At 38.7% G+C, this 18,087-nt stretch overlaps 3 protein-coding genes, 1 long non-coding RNA gene and 1 pseudogene across 4 annotated transcripts; 3 read left to right on the forward strand and 2 right to left on the reverse strand.

The window, feature by feature from the left end:
* On the reverse strand, positions 1-1,683 carry LOC138132002 (cysteine-rich protein 1-like). The gene is made up of 2 exons (XM_069049314.1): positions 1,520-1,683; positions 1-349 (listed from the first exon to the last, which is right to left on the reverse strand). Exons 1-2 carry the CDS (start codon positions 1,557-1,559, stop codon positions 153-155), a joined length of 237 nt encoding a protein of 78 aa, XP_068905415.1. The 5' UTR covers positions 1,560-1,683; the 3' UTR covers positions 1-152.
* Positions 1,684-5,697: 4,014 nt separating this feature from the next.
* LOC138131993 (cilia- and flagella-associated protein 52) lies at positions 5,698-8,903 on the reverse strand. The gene is made up of 7 exons (XM_069049302.1): positions 8,393-8,903; positions 8,142-8,341; positions 7,410-8,093; positions 7,185-7,360; positions 6,839-7,133; positions 6,382-6,790; positions 5,698-6,329 (listed from the first exon to the last, which is right to left on the reverse strand). The coding sequence occupies exons 1-7, from the start codon at positions 8,466-8,468 to the stop codon at positions 5,752-5,754; spliced, it is 2,418 nt and encodes an 805-aa protein (XP_068905403.1). The 5' UTR covers positions 8,469-8,903; the 3' UTR covers positions 5,698-5,751.
* Positions 8,904-9,707: 804 nt separating this feature from the next.
* Positions 9,708-10,220, forward strand: LOC138129472 (uncharacterized). Its single transcript, XM_069045801.1, has 2 exons — positions 9,708-9,890; positions 9,939-10,220. The coding sequence occupies exons 1-2, from the start codon at positions 9,708-9,710 to the stop codon at positions 10,218-10,220; spliced, it is 465 nt and encodes a 154-aa protein (XP_068901902.1).
* A 537-nt stretch (positions 10,221-10,757) lies between these two features.
* On the forward strand, positions 10,758-12,019 carry LOC138132006 (uncharacterized). Its single transcript, XR_011159961.1, has 2 exons — positions 10,758-11,719; positions 11,769-12,019. It is a non-coding gene; the product is annotated as an uncharacterized lncRNA (long non-coding RNA).
* A 2,319-nt stretch (positions 12,020-14,338) lies between these two features.
* On the forward strand, positions 14,339-15,775 carry LOC138132055 (eukaryotic translation initiation factor 6-like; annotated as a pseudogene).
* The last annotated feature ends 2,312 nt before the right edge of the window (positions 15,776-18,087 follow it).

The following is an 18,087-nucleotide window of genomic DNA, read 5'->3' on the forward strand; positions in this document are numbered from 1 at the left end:
TTCTAAAAAAAGTAAATGTTTTTATTTTCCTCGTACCTAGACGAATACATAAAAATTCTGGTAGAAAAATAACCCTCGAGAAAAGAAAGAAGTTTCCCGTTGGTACCATTTAACGTATGAAGAAGTTGTGGGTGGAAGGTCTCTGAAATTAATTATTTCTTGTAGACGTAACTCTCCGCGCCTCCGCGTCCGAAGCCGGTGGGGCCGAAGAGGGCCGCATAGCAGGGTTGGTTGCAATAAGGTTTACCCTCGTGTTCGGCGTGGGAGCCCGGAGTCAGGGTCTTGTTGCATTTCTGGCATCGCAGACATGCCGAATGCCAATCTTTCCCCAACGACGTCTTGCGTTCGGCTGTAAAATAACCACAAGATTAATTTTTCCCCAGTCCACGCTCAACTAGGCTTATCCTGTCTTTATTGATGTTTACCCGGTAAACAAATTACTCCATTGCGACACAATACCACATCAATGGCGACTCGTAACGCGATATTTTACACCTAAACAGCTATTTTTGCAGTGGTGTGCGGAAAGAAAAAACCAACAACAAACCGTTCGCCACATCCATTAGCTAATTACCCGAACGACCCGCTGCACACCCTTTTCTATTGTTGTTCTACGCCATGTTATTTATCTTGCTGGCCGTTTTTCAAACTATCGACGCGATAAGGTTGGTACGCCTGTGTTTAAAATTACATCCCGGGATAATGACTATGCAAATCGGCGAACATTTCTCCTAAACGACACGTTGGATACCGTCCGAGATAAATATTTCCGCCTCGATAAGGCTTCCGTTATTTTACTCCACCCCGTTTGTGCTCTATTTTTCAAGGTCACAAATCACAATTGACATTTACGAACTAAAACTGGCGCCAATTTTAAATTGTGTGTTTACGGCGTCAGTTGTTCATTTGATTTTACAAGACAGTACACTGCTCGTTAATATTCAGAACGAATTTTGAGAAAATTAATTGGAAATGCCGAGCGATGGAACAAAAGGAAGTAAAGCTGTCATGTTGTATGTATACAAATTACGTCAACTTTTAAAGGCCAAGCAACATTACTCATGCATCACTAATAAAAGGTGAGATAAAAAATGTTGACAGAGATGGTTCAGTTCTGTGAAGGTAGTTGAGGTCAACAGATGTCATCACTGTGGGCTTATCTCCTGGCTAGGATAAATATGCATAAAAGTATAGAAAATGTAAACAAACACTCTTTATATGGTAAAAATAGGAGCGGTTAAATTTCCATCCTTAAATGTTCGGCGTATTTGCAGAAATCGCAAAAATAGAAAGTTCGAGTGCCGATTTCTCAAATCGCAACAAGGCCACTTCGCTATACACGATTCTGCACTAAAATAAAAACACGGCCAAAACATTTCCTTTCTTGAATCGGTTTCGCACAACATGTTTTTTACCGGAATTTTTGATCAATATTGTATCACAGGAAATAATCGATCGAATACCGGTTGCGTTATATAATTTTATATCGGTAATTTATCTTCTGTTTTGTTGTACGTACCAAAGTAGACCGGTTTTTCGCATTTGGGACAATTGGGCATGGTGCGCGTTTCGAACTTCAACCTCTACACTGTAAGTATCAACTCGAACTAAACCAAACGAGCAACAAACGCAGGTTTTACTTAACCGGCATTCGATTTCATTCGGTGTGACGATCAGAATGTGATGTAATTACGCTTGTGTGTACTTTTTGGAATGAACAGGTACTCGTGTGGCGTACCATTATGCGCCTCCAAACAGTCACAGTCAAATTGACAGTGATCCTGGGGCCCGGAGAAATTGCGAAAGTGACCCACAATTTACATTTTTATGCAAAGCGCTCACAAACATCACGTTGGAGATTTCAGTCCAGATAAGGTGATAACAAAGGTGCAATTCATTATACACGTCGCATTAATAAGGTACCATTATTGAAGCAGGAAAATGAGTGCTTGCTCGAACGTTTGGAGAGGGAAAAGTTTAACACCTGTGATGGTAATTTCCAGATCTAACATTTTGGTGGTACCTAGATGTGAAGTACAACGTGCTCTCTGTGAGGACTTAAAAGGGACATGATCTAACTGATAAGGTATTTGTTTGTGGGTGAAGCAAAATATCAAAATGAACAGAAGGGTCTGATAAGAATCGATCAGTTTTTGTCAATTCTTCTGTCGAATATTTCTTATTATTATGCAACCACCTGCTTCCTGGTCTTCAGTGTGGAGTACTCAGACTGTGAACATGCCGGTACTGAAGAAGTGTGTTGTTTCAACATAAATTGTCAACTTTAGGTTCTTCCTCATTTGAACAACGCACGTGAAAGGGAAGCTGCTCGATTTCAATTATTTTGTTAATAAATGTGTGGGTGGCTTGTTACAACATGACTCACGTTCGTGTTTGACTCATGTGCTTTTTATGATGGTCACGAATTTGATAAATAAAATACTTCGAAACTCAGTTTTATCTTTTCCATACGGCTTAATTTGACATGTTTGATTAATTTGATCCTAATCGTGGTACGTAATAATTGATATCTAATGATGATCTGAGCAAGATATGTACACTTCCAATCCAGGTTAACCAAAACTGAGATAATGACCTATTTATGTCAACCTTGTTGAGAAAGTTTTTAATGATGACATAATATTTTTCTACGCCATGGTGTTCAAATCGACAAAAGAAAGTAGTACATACCATAGGTATGATCGAATACTTTTATCTTCTATGAAATTGTTATCTTTTAAATTTATGTTGACAGTAAAAGTGACATCGCCATTTAAATAATTAATTGATAATTAATAATATTAAATTAATTATTAATTAATAAACTTAGAGAGAGTTTTATTTTAGATTAGAATTTACCGAAAAAACATCCGCCACTGCTTCTACAATTTTGTACTTTTCGTACTTACGTTTCCATTATCTCCATGAGGAATTTCTTTTATTTTGTTGAAAGCTTTTAAAATCTGCTGCTTCGTCTGCTTGCTTATTGATGCTTTACTCCGTTTTGGAAATTCATTCATTTTGGCAGTGACAAAAATATGACAATTTAAATCATTGCCAACTGTCTAGTTTTCATTTATTTTGTAAAAAAATCTAACAAAAAGTTTAAGTAATGTCAAAAAATACAAACAATCGGAAATATCGCACAAAATTCTTCTATGCATTGCCGCAGGAAATGCGACCATTCTCCATTTTCCAACCTTTTAAACACTGTAAAAGTTAAGAGATTCTGTCAAAATTGTGGTTATGTAAAACCCAGTCACCATTTTTTTCGTTTCCATTTCCGAAATAAGATTTTGTCATGAACAGTTTGTGTTCTCGAGTGACACAAATGCCAAAATTGACAAGTGACATTTTATTAAGTTATGACGCCCTTTTTCAGAAATTTTCGATTCCATAGTCACCCCTCTTTTTTTATCATATCGTATTTGTAATTTGTTTCAAAATCAAGAATCCACCAACACTGCATTCTACCGCGAAAATACAACCGACAACGTCGCCAACTTTTGTTTTTAGTGTGTTTATTTGCAAGTGTCAGAAAAAAGTGGGGTTATGAAAGAAATCTATTGACAGCAAGGAGTATAGAATAATAGGGAGGGGACATAAGCTAGCTTATGGGCGCGGTAAATTGAAGCGGTGAGGGACAAGGAAACGGGCGCAATTTTATGCAACCCGTGCGGTACGCCCCAGTTAGCACTACTTGAGATGTTGGGAATTAACAATAAAACTGCAGGAAAATAAAACACTATTTTTTTTTGCATCACAAATGTATTCGGAGTATGAGAAACTAGAAAACCACCTTCAATATAACAACGCAACTGATTTTATTCACTTTCTTGGGGCGTACTAATAGCAGACATGCGCATTAAGGCGGCCGTATGTCCCCTCCCTATTATTCTATACTCCTTGGTTGATAGTCGTTTTGGTCGTAGTTCATCGTTTTTTTAGGTAATTGTTCACTTTAACTACTTCTGGAATTTTCGCGTTTTTTCTGGCTAAACAGCCTCAGGACGTCCTCCTACATCGTTTCCCACCAGTCAAACCTTGTGCAAATGAAAATTTTCCTTACCCTTATACACGGTGTCCCAGAACTCGCGCCCCAGAGAAAAAAGGAGAAATCTTCATCAAAGGACAAATAAATAGTCCAAATGAAAAATTTTTCTATGTTGAACGGTATTCATGAAAAGAACAGTTTAATTCGACCAATCAAAGCATTTTAAGCCATCCAGGTCTATTTCCCGTAATTGTTGCTAGGTTGCATATTTTATTACGTTTTCACCGGCTATGAAACTTTTGAGAAACGTCAGTGTCAAAATTTCATTCAAATCACATCAAATCGCTTTAGTACCGCCGTCGTGGTCAACCGTGCTCTTTCATAATGTATTCTGCAGCGGATTATGTGAAAATGTTGATAATTTAGGTAGAATGTGAAAATGAAGTAAATCCACATGCTCTATTTTCAAGAGCATTTCAGCAACGATTTTATATAAATTTGTGGGTTGCTCTATTAGGGAATCGTGTAGTATGTCTTCAGTAGAAATTGGTTTACATGTCAGCTAACTTCCCTCTTTAGGTAGGATCTTTAGAATTTCCTGCACGGTAAGCCCGAGACATTCACCCAGAACTTTGAATGGTGAATTTTTGAATGCAGAACTTTCCAATTTGCTTGAAGACATTCCACATCTTTTTTGTGCTATCGGCTAGTTTCAACACGACGGCGCACTACCACACTTCAGTCGACAATTTGAGAAATTTTGGATCAACAGTATCCTCATCGATTGATTAATTGTGGTGGTCCACGACACTGGCCTGTGCGGTCCTATTGCCTTATTGCTATAGGAGAACAATTCAGGAGTTGCGTTCAGGAAGCTTTTGCCACAATTACTCCTGAAATGGTTACGAATTCTAAACTGAATCTTTTGCGACTGGCACGGTTATGCTTGCAAATGAATGGTGGCCACTTTGAGCACTTCCTCTGATTGTATTTATTTTTCGTTTCATAATCCCTTTTGGCTTGTGTTATACCTTTTCTTCCTGTTTTGTACGATAAGCTCACGTGCATTAGAATAAACAGGGTTGTTTTCAGAACCGCCATTTGTTGTTTTATTTAAAAAAATAAAAATAGATTCATGTGATCGATGATGAATGTGACATCTTGAATGACATCTGCCTTAACCTAACATATATAACTTGTATATATAACTTGGCGCGACCTTGAAACACAACAAGAGAGAAAAAAAGGCATTTGCACAAGGTTTAAATGGTGGGACACAATCTAGGAGGACGCCCTGAGGCTGTCTAGCCAGAAAAAACGCGAAAATTCCAGAAGTAGTTAAAGTGAACAATTACCTTTTTTTATTCTCATTTTTTTATTTCACTCAAAATGTATGATATGGTAGCCATGGTAGCTATAATTATAATAGCGATATAGCCATAGTTTATAATTTGATATTTGTGACAAATCGAATTTTGGTGGAAGTTTGAGCCAACCCAAAAAAATGAAACTCATTCTAGGGATTTCTTTTTTCCGTCAACAGAATTCAAGTCACAAATATGGTGACGAGACTCTAAAATTCTTTGAATTTATCTTTACAAATATTTTTTTCATGAACCCAAGATATTAGCCGTGCTGTTTATTGCGCGATACAAAAGTGTAAATATTTTCCACAAATGTTAACTTATAAACCACACCACATATTTGCATGACAAATGTATTTAAACAAAATATAAATAAATAAACAGATAAAATTGTCAATTCTTCCGCGCAGAACCGGTTCCCGACCCACACTTTTTCCCATTCGTTTCATTTTTCGGACTTGGCTTAACCTCCGGAGTTTTTCCTCCTTTCGGACTTGCAGCAACCTCCGGACTTTTTCCTCCTTTAGGACTTGCAGCAACCTCCGGAGTTTTCCCTCCTTTGGGACTCGGCTTGACCTCCGGCGTTCTCGCCTCTTTCGGACTCGCCCTAACTTCGGGACTTTTGATTTTGTCCCCATCTCCCACTCCTCCGCCTTTACTGTTTCTCGCTTGCGCTTTTTTCGGGCACGGACACCGACAAATCGGCTGATTCTTGTCGCTCTTGGCGCTTTTTTCGCTTCTTGCAGTCGGCAAATCTTGTATCAATTCTTCCCCACCGTCAGTCTTCTCCTCTTTAGAAACCACCGCTTCATTTTCATCCGTCTTTTCCTTGGCCTTTATCATATCCGGAGGACTCTTCCAAATAAATATAGTCCCCGCACCACTAGTCGTCACGATGTGTTTCTGATCGGGACTGAATCGCGCCGCGGTGATGACAGCCGCATGTCCAGTACCAATGTGAGTGGTAACACCTAAAACACCGAAATGAACGACTGAACTGGAAGACATCTTAACAGAAATTACCAAGTTGGTAGTTCCACAACTTGACGATTTGGTCGTTTCCTCCTGTCACGAAAACGCTTCCCTCTTCGGAGATGTCTAAAGCGTTGATGGCCCCCGACGTGGAACCTTCCACCTCACGGACCAGAGTCCCGTCGAGTACTTCCCAGTACGACAGTTTACGGTCAGAACCACCGGTTAGAATTTGTACGTCGGTCGGATAGTACCGAGCGCACATAAACAGAGTGGTACCAAAGAGGATTTGCCGGCGACACTGACGCACCAAGTCCCATATTATGCAAGTACCGTCAGTCCCGGCACTGACCGCTTCGGTACCCGCTTTGTTGATGTCGACGGCAGAAACTGGAGCTTTGTGCTCTTTCAGAGTGCAGATCAGTTGCTGGCGGTAGGGAGTGATCGACCACATTCTCACCTAAAATCACAATTTCGTCTCGTTTTGGTTCGCATCTGGGGTACTAACTTGTCCTTCGCAGCCTCCACTGAGGAGGATGTCTCCTTCGTGAGTGGTCGCCAAGGCCGAGACTCCCTTGTTGTGCGCGTTCAAGATGGCGTAAATCAATCGTCCGGTGAGCGGAGTGAAGGATCTGATGATTCCGTCGTTCCAACCTGTCAGAATGGATTTGCCGTCGTGCGAGAACAGGACGCTGGAGGCGCTAAAATTGAGCACTTCGATGCGGAGCAGCTCTCGGTGAGTTTTCAAAGACCAGACTCGCACGTCGTTCTTGCTGGCAGTTGCGAACACTTCGGAAAAGTTGCTGGAAGGATTGCGTCTCAAGTTGCGACCCAGTTCGTGCCCACAGACTTACTAAGGGAAAGCGATGTCGTAGATCGTGGAAATATGACAAGTTACGAGGAGTTCTGTTTCGAATGTGTCCATGTTTACCGAGAAGATCTCGCTGTTGGTGGTGGCCGCGAGGAACACTGTGTCGTTCTTCATGAGTTGCAGCGACGTCACCGATCCGAACACGTTGGTACTTTTCAGCTGAAACAGACCAATCGGCAAACAATCTAAAGCGGTGTGATGGAATTACGACGCGCAGCGTGGGCACCGAGGGGATCTTGGCTTGCGCCCCGGTGGACTTGGTCTCCTCCACCAGCTCGATGACGCCGTTGCCGGCCCCGATCAGCAGCGGCCCCGCGAACAGCCGCCGGATCGACCTGACCCCCATGCTGTAGAGGTCGACTCGGCCCATCGGCAGCCTCTTGTTGCTGATCCTCGTGAAGCAGCCGACCGTCATCGGGTGCTTGGCGGGCGCCAGCACGTCGGGGTCGTGGTGGTAGTTCAGCCTGATCTTGAGGACGTCGCCGGTGGCGGTGCCGCAGTAGCACAGCTCGTCGCGCTCGTTCGCGTCCATGCACAGGATGGTTCTCTTCAGCTTGCCGGTGCTGACGTCCAGCGACTGCACTTTGCGGGCGTCTTTGTCCACCGTCCAGACGGCCAGGTGGTTGTCGCCGCCCGTCATGAAGCAAGGACCACGCCTGTTCATGCTCAAGATGGTCGTGGCCTCTCCTTGGATTCCGTGTGCGACCGCGGAACCACAGATTACTTGACCTTGGGTCACGTCCCATACCACCAAAGAACCGCAATCGCGCCCGCCTATCGAGAATAGGTAGTTGTCGTTGCTGGAAAATGACACCGCTTCGACGCGGACCTTGTGCAGCTCGTGCTGGGAGACGATGGTGTGGTTGTCGAAGTCCCAGATTATGACCCGCGCCTGACAGTTCACAAATCAAAGATAATACCCTCAGGGTTGAACCCATACCTTGAAGCCTATGTGATTAATTTGCCCGCTGGCTATGTACTTTCCAGATCTGGAAACGTCGATGGCCGATATGGTGTTGGTGTGACCGGTGAGGAAAACTTGCGTCTTCGTGGTCCAGTCCTGGATGGTCACTTTATTTCCCAGTGGATACACCGCGTGCTTCTCGTCTGGATGCATGATAAAACCTTTAATTGTGGTCCCTGGAAAGTGATCGTTGAATTAATCGCAGCGGTACGAAAATGCAACGTCACCATCGAATCCGATAATTCCTTTCACCTCCAGACTTTCCACATTTCCCTCCAAGAGGTCGGACTCTGCGTCGGACATTTTGCAACACAATCACAAAACTGACTGTTTCTTTTAAGGGAAATTATTTTAAATGTGACAAGAGCGTTGCTATAGAAAATCGGTTGAGGGTGTGTTTGATCGATAATCACACGTAAAGCGTAACTAATGTTTTATCAAACGGCCAAAGTGTTGTGACGTGATCAGTAAATTCTTTTAAAGAAAACAATTTTTCAAATTTTATTTCACATTTTCAAAAGACGGTGAAGCAGACGTCAGTGTCAAAAAATCTGTTAAAACTGTTGAAAACAGTTAAAACGTGTATAATATTTTAACATAATAATCCTAGTATTTATATTAATTATAAAAACAGTAAAATATTGAAGCCAATATCTAATATTACCTAATTTTATTTCTCTTGCCGTGTTTTCAGTGACAAGATGCAGGCAACCCACTATACACGTTCTCTTCCAAATTTTCAACTTTGGCGCCCCAATTGACGTTTGACAGTTGGGCAACGCGCATGCGTTATAAAATTTAAATGTTGCCAGCCGTTGTCTGTTTATTTTTTATGTTATTAGCCATATCTACTATATCTACACAATGACCTTAATGAACAAAACGACACAGAACATTTTGAAGGTATCTCCGTTCGCAAAGTCCGAATTCAACGAGATAATTTTTGCATTTTGGTGTTTTAGACGCTGCAGGCCCAAGTCGATTTTTGTTTAGAGGCAAATCGTAAGGCAACGTTCAAATCGTGGGTGTTTAAAGACCAAGCCAAATGCAGTGCAAGAAAGGTAGTGATTCCCCTGTGTGCACAACATACTACATTTCTCGTTTTCAGCTAGCAGAGGCAGGTTTTGTTTTTTCGGGAAACAAGCATGAACCTGACGCTGTGAAGTGCTTTTTCTGTAACAAGTCGCTAGACTGTTGGGATGAAGACGACGATCCGTGGAGGGAACATCAGAAGCACTCTCCAAATTGTTCCTTCGCCAAAATGGACAAACCAGAAAAGACTTTCACTCTTACAGAATTTCTAGATGTTAGAAATGAGTTAATTGAAAATTTTATGAAGAATTTGTTGAAAGAAAACATTGATAGAACAGATTCAGTATTTGATGAAGTTGTGGAATTACTCAGTGCTTTAAAATAGAATTATCTCCAATGGCAAACGTCAGTTTTAATTATTTCCTAATCAGTTTTTATCAGATATCTTCCCTATCTAAGATTGTTGCTAGAACTTTTAGTTGTAATTTATTGTGTGAAGTAAATTTTACCATGAAGACTGTGTTGCTTTTGTTGACTTTTGCCGCATTTTGTCACGTCGGACACTCTCTAGAGTGCTACGCGTGTTCAGTGGGTGAACAAGATGTTGACAGGACTTGCGTCGACAGCCCTGAACAAATTGGCACAGTCAACTGTAACAAAAAGTACTGCACTACCATCAGACAAGAGTATTTGGTAAATAAAATGTGTTTTTGAGACAAATCGCTCATGTAAATTTCGCAGGACCCTAAAGATAAAGTCGCGTCCATGTTCAGAGGCTGTGAAGATGAGCCGCTGCACATGAACGAAATCATCGAAGATGGATCCTACAGGTTTTATTATACGGCATGTCAGGTGTCACTCTGCAACGGAGGTTCTGGAAAATCGGGCGACGACAGTTCAGGAAACACACCTTTGGGCGACAAATCCACTCTTCTGGTTCCGGGAACAGGAAACGGAAGTACCTTGATACAGATCTCCCTCTCGCTAATTCTGTCACTTGCGCTGATGCACTATTTTGTTTGAGTTACAGCGAGATAAACAATGAAAATGTACATATTAATCTAAGACCAAAACTAAAACTGAAATTTTGTACCTACCTACTCAAGTGTTTCAATAAATTTCTGATTTTAACTTGTGGACAAATCTTTTTTTGTTGAATGCGTTTTGGCTCGCTTTTACGTTTAACTTGACCGAAAAGAGAAGTGTTACAAAATGAATGCTTTCTAATTGGCCATGGATCTGTTAACAACCGCCGTTCTGGTCGCAATTGTGTGTTTTGACTTATTCTCGTTAGTTCTACCGACCTCGTTTTAATTCAAAACCATTTGGGTATTATTAGATCATTCATCCTTCAAACTTACTTATCAAAGGTCCGATCAGCGGAAAATTACTTTTGGGGTAGTAAGTACGAAGTAAAAATCTGCAAAACAGCTCAAAATCTGAACTGAATAAAGGTTCAAACAAATGGAAATGAATGTCCTTCAGAAAGTAATGAGATAGGTGATAAGCAGATTTTGAAAAAACGTTATTAACATAAGTTGTGTGTAAATTGGGCATGAACGAGTTGAATACAACTTTTTTTTGTTCTACGACCCCCTTAAAGACTCCAAATCGCTTAAAATCTTTAAAATTAGCTTGACGTTTCGTTTTGACAAGTGGTGACATTTATCAAAATCCGTTCACATAGGAGAAAATTCTCAAATTCTGACAGTGTCGAACAAAAAATAATCATAAAAGAACCCCTTCAACCATTTAAATAATCGACGTCATTTCCGACGACCACATTTCGATGGCACATATCCGTTTGATAAGATATAAATAATTAACTATGTATTTTGCAATCAATTTTCGTAATAGTAGTTTGTGTGTAAATTGGGCCTTTTTTGGCACGCGTGGGCCACTTTAAAACGCGAGTGAAACGAGCGTTTTAAAGGCCTACGAGTGCCAGAAAAAGCCCAATTTATACACGAACGAGTTGAATACAACTTTTTTTTGTTCAACGAGCCCCTTAAAGGCTCCAAATCGCTTAAAATCGTTAAAATTAGCTTGACGTTTCGTTTTGACAAGTGGTGACATTTATCAAAATCCGTTCACATAGGAGAAAATTCTCAAATTCTGACAGTGTCGAACAAAAAATAATCATAAAAGAACCCCTTCAACCGTTTAAATAATCGACGTCATTTCCGACGACCACATTTCGATGGGACATATCCGTTTGATAAGATATATCTAAATAATTAACAATGTATTTTGCAATCAATTTTTGGAAACATCTTATCCTGTTCCTTATAAAAGACTCGAATGTTTTTTGATGTATAAAGTAAAGTGTAACGATGAAGTCAAGTTTGATTCTGGTCGTTTTCGCTACCCTTTGTGGCATTGGGTTCTCCTTGGAGTGTTACACCTGTTCGGTGGCTGAAACCGACCCTGACTTTGACAAAACTTGTATCGATCATCCTGAAGAACTTTTAGCCACTGATTGCAACAAGAATTATTGTACTATAATAAGACAAGAATACAAGGTAAGTAGAGTAATTACTGTTGACAGCATACTTACGAGAACGTGTACAGGATGAAGAAAATATAGTCGCTTCCATGTATAGAGGATGCGAGAACTATCCATTGTACATCAACAGAACCTTTGAAGATGAAACGTACAGATTTTACTATTTTTCATGTCAGGAGTCGCTCTGCAACGGAGGCAGCGGGAAAAGTGAACAATTTTAACCTCTTGATTGACAGTAAAATGTCTCAGTAGTGTTTATAATATTACTTTATTTTAAACATGTAACAATATAAACAAATATAAAAACAACAGTAAACGTCTTCTACTAAGTATCTACAAGTGTGTTAAATAATATAAAAAAATGTGTTTGTTATTAATTATAGTCGGCCAAATTTACGTTCAAAAAGTTTCTTATTCAATAATAGTAGATAACGTAACGAGTTCAGAAAAGTGGAAGTTTAGTAGAGGAGTAGGTATACTTAAATGCCATAGGAGTCCAGTAAAATGACTTTTCTGACGAGGAGCGTAGGTTATATGCTATTTTTTCGCATTTTAAGAATATTAAAATTTGTTCGTAAAAAAGTTGAATATTACTCAAAATGGTACAGTAATGGTTGCTACGCCGTAAAGTGACCTATTACTGTAGGATTTTGAGTACACACAAATATACAACCTTTTATGACCCAGTCCACAATGCGCTAGATAAAGAAGCCATTGGCGTAGCGTCTATATTCAGCATATATTTAAATATTTTTAAATATATGATATTCAGAAACCTTTTATGGCTCTGTAGTTTTCGCGGGCCGGTACACTTATTTGAATTAGTGCCATCTCCAGTCTTTTCTCCCTCCACGATTCTCCCTATTCCCCTTCCAGGGAATATGACAATATGAAATTGGGAAAAAGATTACTATGTAACCTGTTACTCCGAAGAATAATTGGTTACCTACAAAAATAACTTTACACCACAGACAATTAAACATAGTAAGACTGTCTAGATCTATTCAAATTTCAGCGACGCGCGATACTAGCGACGCGCTAACGTAGGGCCGAACTAGATGTATAATAAGTTGCATATTCCTCAATTATTGAATCGAATGTATAATTAGTTGCATACGGACATATTTTTTTGTTTTTATTTACCTATTTTCATATTATGGTTTTATTTATTGAAAAAAAAACAAAGACAAACAATTACCCAAACATTTTATTTCATTATTTTTAGAGTTTTCTTATAAAGGTTTGAATTTTGAAATTGTTTTTCGCTTATAACGATCCATGTAATAGATTATCTTTTCTCTGAGATTGAGTTCACAAATTTTGGTACGTTGAAAAACCTATAACACTTTGCCTGAGGATTTTGATGAATGTGCACGTTCTGGGATAACTTCAGGATCAGGAATCACAACTTCTGTAATTTACATAGTCATTAAAATCTTCGAATTGTCTAAAAAAACTGTTATTTTGTGACACTGTGAATTTGGAACGAAAAATTGATGGGAATGGCACGGGACACCTATAAAATCTAGTTTTTTGAGAACTTGTAGAATAATTTTCTGAAAAGTGGTCTTGCCAAGTGAGTGAATTTTGTAATTTTGAAGAAAGTATTCCAGAACTATCTAAAACCTTTATCCACCTTTTTTCAATTCTGAAAATAACATTTTTTGTAATAACTTTTTTTTCGAAAGTATTACTTACCGAATACGAACTTTTTGGTCAAAAACAATTCAAACAAGTTAGTCAGGCTTCGACATCGCAGGTAGAAGAGGCTCGGAACAAGTACGAAAGTCGTTTTGGATTATTTTATCATTTTTATCATAACGAAATTGATTAGCCAATTTTTGACAATGATTAATAAAGATTTTTGAAACGAACAAATTTGATTTTTTGAATAAATCAAATTTCCCGCTGTCAACGTAAATAGTCGATTCATCATCGACTAAATACGGTCATTTAGTTCGGCCCTACACTAGGGTTGCGCTAGCATCGTCCACGTCTCCTAGGTTTTATATGGACTTTAACAGTCTTAATTCGTTATTGGTCTGTGCTTTACACACAGAATTAGAATACTGTAAATATATATTTATTTGAAGGCCCGATAGTACTATGGCGGACAATAAATTTAGGCCGGCCTGTCATTGAGTTGACATCAAAATGTGAAGCTGGCATTATGTTCAATTAACCCCATTTTCGATTTTTGTCATTCTTGTCATCGTGACAGCGATAATCAAAATTAAAATTGGGAAAAGAAGCGTGCACCAGAGAGAAGTGCTACTATAAATCAGTTATGCTAGTACGTCATGATCTGTAAGTTACAAAAAAGGCGAAGGAAACGCCAAACAGCTTGAAAACCTTCAGTTTGACAAACTGACACATCAGTCATAATGACAATAAATGGTCGCTTGCATTGACTTTTTTGAAATGTCAGAAATTTGCCGGCCTAAATTTATTGTCCGCCATAGTACTATAAGAGTAAATAACAGATGTAAACATTACCAATTATCGTAAGACATTGAAAAACAACGGTACCTACACAATTAATACGTTACATCAGAATTTTTAAATTTTTCTGGTTTTTCGTGATTCGGTTATTTAGGTCAGACATGTTGCGCGCTCTTATTTTTATTTTTCTTCACAGTACCTAATATTAATTATGTTGTAGGTATATTTAACCGTATTTTTTAAGTTTGATAGCATTTCGGAAATGAGCTTATGTGTACCTACGTCTAATAGTCCTAGCGCATAATTAATTATGAATCAACGTATGTATTCAATATGGCGCAATATTGAGATAGCGCGGAGCGCGTCAATATAGTAAGTGGAGTAGTATCCCCGCAGATTTTACGTATTGTTTTAGTAGACCGTGAAGTGTTCGGTGTTCCTCCTGTGATATGTCTGTTGAAAACGAGTCAGAACGTTCAAGTGGTATCTTTCCGCACGATGAGACAATTGTAACTCGAAATAGTCGAAATTACACGGGGCCACAAGAAAGTTACGAATGGTTTTTGCTGGCCAGGTCTTTAAAAGATTGGAAATATTGTTATAGCCATACTGCAAATACTCCACACTACATAACTAAACAAGGTTTTCGTACGCGTAGACTTCTTGCAGGCCCAAAGACGGCACTCCGAATGCGGTTTGCAAACAGCGATGATATTGGTGTGTTCATGAAAGTTACAAATTCTTACGCATTGCTTGGCGGTGAAGAACATTCCGAACATGTGTGCAGGTAAGCTTTAATTATTACAAAAGTTGATGAAATATCTGACATTGGCGTTGAAGTCTTATTAGGGGCGACTTGTCCGAAATTCCCGTGATAAACACTTCACTCGAGGGCTGTAGAGTAATAGGTCGCATGTGTGTTGGAAATAAAAACGGACTTCTTTTACCTGAAGCAACTTATGACACAGAATTGCAACACATTCGGAATGAACTTCCTGATTCAGTTTAAGGTGGAAACAATTCAAGACAGATTGAGTGCGTTAGGAAATGTGATCGCTTGTAACGATCATGTTGCCATCGTACACCCAGATCTAGATAAGGTCTGCTGAAGCTCATTGCCGAAATGTGGTATTCTAAAGTTGTCTTTGCAGGAAAGCGAAGAAATTATCGCGGATACTCTGCAAGTTGAAGTTTTCCGCCACATGATAGCGAATAACCCGTTGGTGGGATCGTATTGTGTTTTAAGTAATCAAGGAGGATTGGTGTGTGCAGATATAAATAACAGTGAACTTGAAAATTTATCCTCGTTGTTGCAAGTGCCTCTAGTTGTAAGTATAAACCAAAATGAACAATTCAGGGCAGAACTTTATTGCTTCTATTAATTTTAGGCTGGCACCATAAACAGGGGTAACAAGACTGTAGCATCAGGCCTAGTCGTCAGTGATCACATTGCTTATGCTGGGATGAAAACCACGTCTTCCGAATTTACTGCGATCGATACCGCATTTGGATTAATTCCACCTCGACATTATTAATTGGATGTTAAGAATGCCTACCTGCTGTGATAAATAAAAATGAAGTGTTAATCACAACATTATTAAAAATATATTAAATGTTTGTTGTAATAGTATTTTGGTAATTGTTCACTTTAACTACTTTCTGGCTAGACAGCCTCAGGACGTCCTCCTACATCGTTTCCCACCAGTCAAACCTTGTGCAAATGAAAATTTTCCTTACCCTTTAGTTATACTAAGACTTGGCGCGACCTTGAAACACAACAAGAGAGAAAAAAAGGCATTTCCACAAGGTTTGAATGGTGGGACACGATCTAGGAGGACGCCCTGAGGCTGTTTAGCCAGAAAAAACGCGAAAATTCCAGAAGTAGTTAAAGTGAACAATTACCAGTATTTTTTTTAATCCATTTAAATAATAGCTACATATTTGTGTATTAAGAGAGCGGAGCGGAGAGCGAGCGTTTCGTACATTTTGTCGCGCGTGAGCGACAAAGTGACAGTCCTTGGAAAACGTCAACTTTGCTTTGGCTGGTTTGTCTGCCTCACTGCGTTCGGTAGCCAATCTACCAGCCACAGCACATAAAACTTCATTTTTGCTCCTCATAACATATAGTGAAATTTTTTTAATAAACAATTGTCAGTGTCAAAATGAAGAAAAAAACCATACTGTACCACCCTAAAATTTGGACATATGGACCAGCTGTATAACAATTTGACACCAAATCATGGTTAAGGTTATGTTCACTTCACTTCCCGTACCTTCCGTGAATTCATTTTCAAAACAAATTTAATGAGAAATCAGGAGAAACCTTTTCGAATTTCAAATAAACTCTCGCTCGTTAGGGCGCAGGCTCAGTTACATAAAAAAATGTTGACACTCAATGTGACCAATCGTATTATCATGAAAATCACAGTTTGGCTCATACCAACAAGACAACGTTTTGACAATTGTTTATTAAAAAAATTCAACTATAGGCTTTGCCATTTCTATTGAAACACCACCTGTTGATTGACAGTTTGGCAACGCTGCAAATATGTTTAGTAATTTTTTGACTATTATTGCCAATCTTGATTTTTGTTGAATGTCATGTCATATTTGACTCAACGCGTCTTTCATTCAATTATAACCCAATAATTATCAAGAATTTATTGTTTTTTCGCGAAAATAGAGCAAAATAGAAAAAAAAAACGAGTCCTTATGCGTGCTGACATGAAGAGAACTCTTATTTAATTATATGATAAACTGCATTTAAGTCAGCCAATGTGGTCAGTCGGAAAAATTTGTGTTGAAATTTCAGAAATCTTTTCCGTAAGTTAAAAAAGGTGTTTTTCTATCATTCTAAAAAGCGTCAGCGTCTTCAGCTTAGAACGTATTTACATTTGCTAACAATGCTAACATTTAGGTATAACATCAAAATTAAATCCCGCACTTTTTATCACACGCCACTTGGCACATGCGCCTTGAGGGGACACCTTAAATTATTGTTCTAAATTGGAATTAATTGTAACTTTGATTTTCATCTCTTCAGCTAAACTTTAAGTGCAGTTTTATTTGTTATTAATTATTATAACTCATTTAACTTTAACAGCAGAAAAGTGAGGTTACGTGTTGGTTTCGTCGATCCTCTGTGGTTTCAGTATAAGAAATATTCAATAGAAAAAGCATTTCAGCAAGTGTAGTTTATTAAAATACTTAATACATATAAGTACATTGAAATAAACCAAAATTAATTATTTTTTTACTTAAACTTTTCCCCAATTCATTCAATTATGAGTTCCTCAAACTCCTGATTTTTTTTTTATCCTTACAATCTTATCCCACATTGCCTAGATACCCCCATTATACCAATTTTTTTTTCCAGATAGGTATCTGATATTACCGCCTACAGAATTATCCAATCACACCTGAGAGGCGAAATCCTTCAAGATTCCAAACCTGGCGCCAGTCCAGTAAATTCCTTGTTCATTGATTAAAATTGTTTGAGTTTCCCTTGGGTTTTACCTTCCACCTTCCAGCAGGAAAACTAACCACGACAGATAACCACGCTAAAAACCACTCACTCACATTTGTAGTGGTAGGACTCGCAGGCGTAAAATTTTTAGATTTCTATTGACATTTATATTAAATTGTTATATATATTAAGAATGCACGATGCGTCGAAGAGATAAATAATTGCTAAATGTGTAGTTAGATCATTGATTTATCAATTTATCATACTTATTTTGACAGTGATTTGCTTTGACGTTTTAGGAACTAGAAAATGTCAAAATTTCAAATTTCTCACTAAAAGCCGTTTTACAACCAACCGAACCTGTTACACATTGCTAAATTTTAGAAAAAATCCAACAGGTGGTGTTTCAATAGAAATGGCAGAGCCTATATATAGTATTATTGAAATGTCAAACTTGTCAGTGTCTAAGGTGCAAC

The sequence above is a fragment of the Tenebrio molitor genome, chromosome 1 (genome assembly GCF_963966145.1).
Source record: "Tenebrio molitor chromosome 1, icTenMoli1.1, whole genome shotgun sequence".
Classification (NCBI taxonomy): Eukaryota; Metazoa; Arthropoda; class Insecta; order Coleoptera; family Tenebrionidae; genus Tenebrio; species Tenebrio molitor.

Bases quoted from the DNA above. Each gene is read 5' to 3' on its own strand.
- LOC138132002 (XM_069049314.1), bottom strand. From the start codon at position 1,559: ATGCCCAATTGTCCCAAATGCGAAAAACCGGTCTACTTTG. The intron at 350-1,519 runs GTACGTACAACA...GTTATTTTACAG, and splicing joins CGAAAAACCGGTCTACTTTG to CCGAACGCAAGACGTCGTTG.
- LOC138131993 (XM_069049302.1), bottom strand. From the start codon at position 8,468: ATGTCCGACGCAGAGTCCGACCTCTTGGAGGGAAATGTGGAAAGTCTG. The intron at 7,361-7,409 runs GTAATTCCATCA...GGTCTGTTTCAG, and splicing joins CGGTGCCCACGCTGCGCGTC to CTGAAAAGTACCAACGTGTT. The intron at 6,791-6,838 runs GTTAGTACCCCA...TTGTGATTTTAG, and splicing joins GTGGAGGCTGCGAAGGACAA to GTGAGAATGTGGTCGATCAC.
- LOC138129472 (XM_069045801.1), top strand. From the start codon at position 9,708: ATGAAGACTGTGTTGCTTTTGTTGACTTTTGCCGCATTTTGTCACGTC. The intron at 9,891-9,938 runs GTAAATAAAATG...TAAATTTCGCAG, and splicing joins CCATCAGACAAGAGTATTTG to GACCCTAAAGATAAAGTCGC.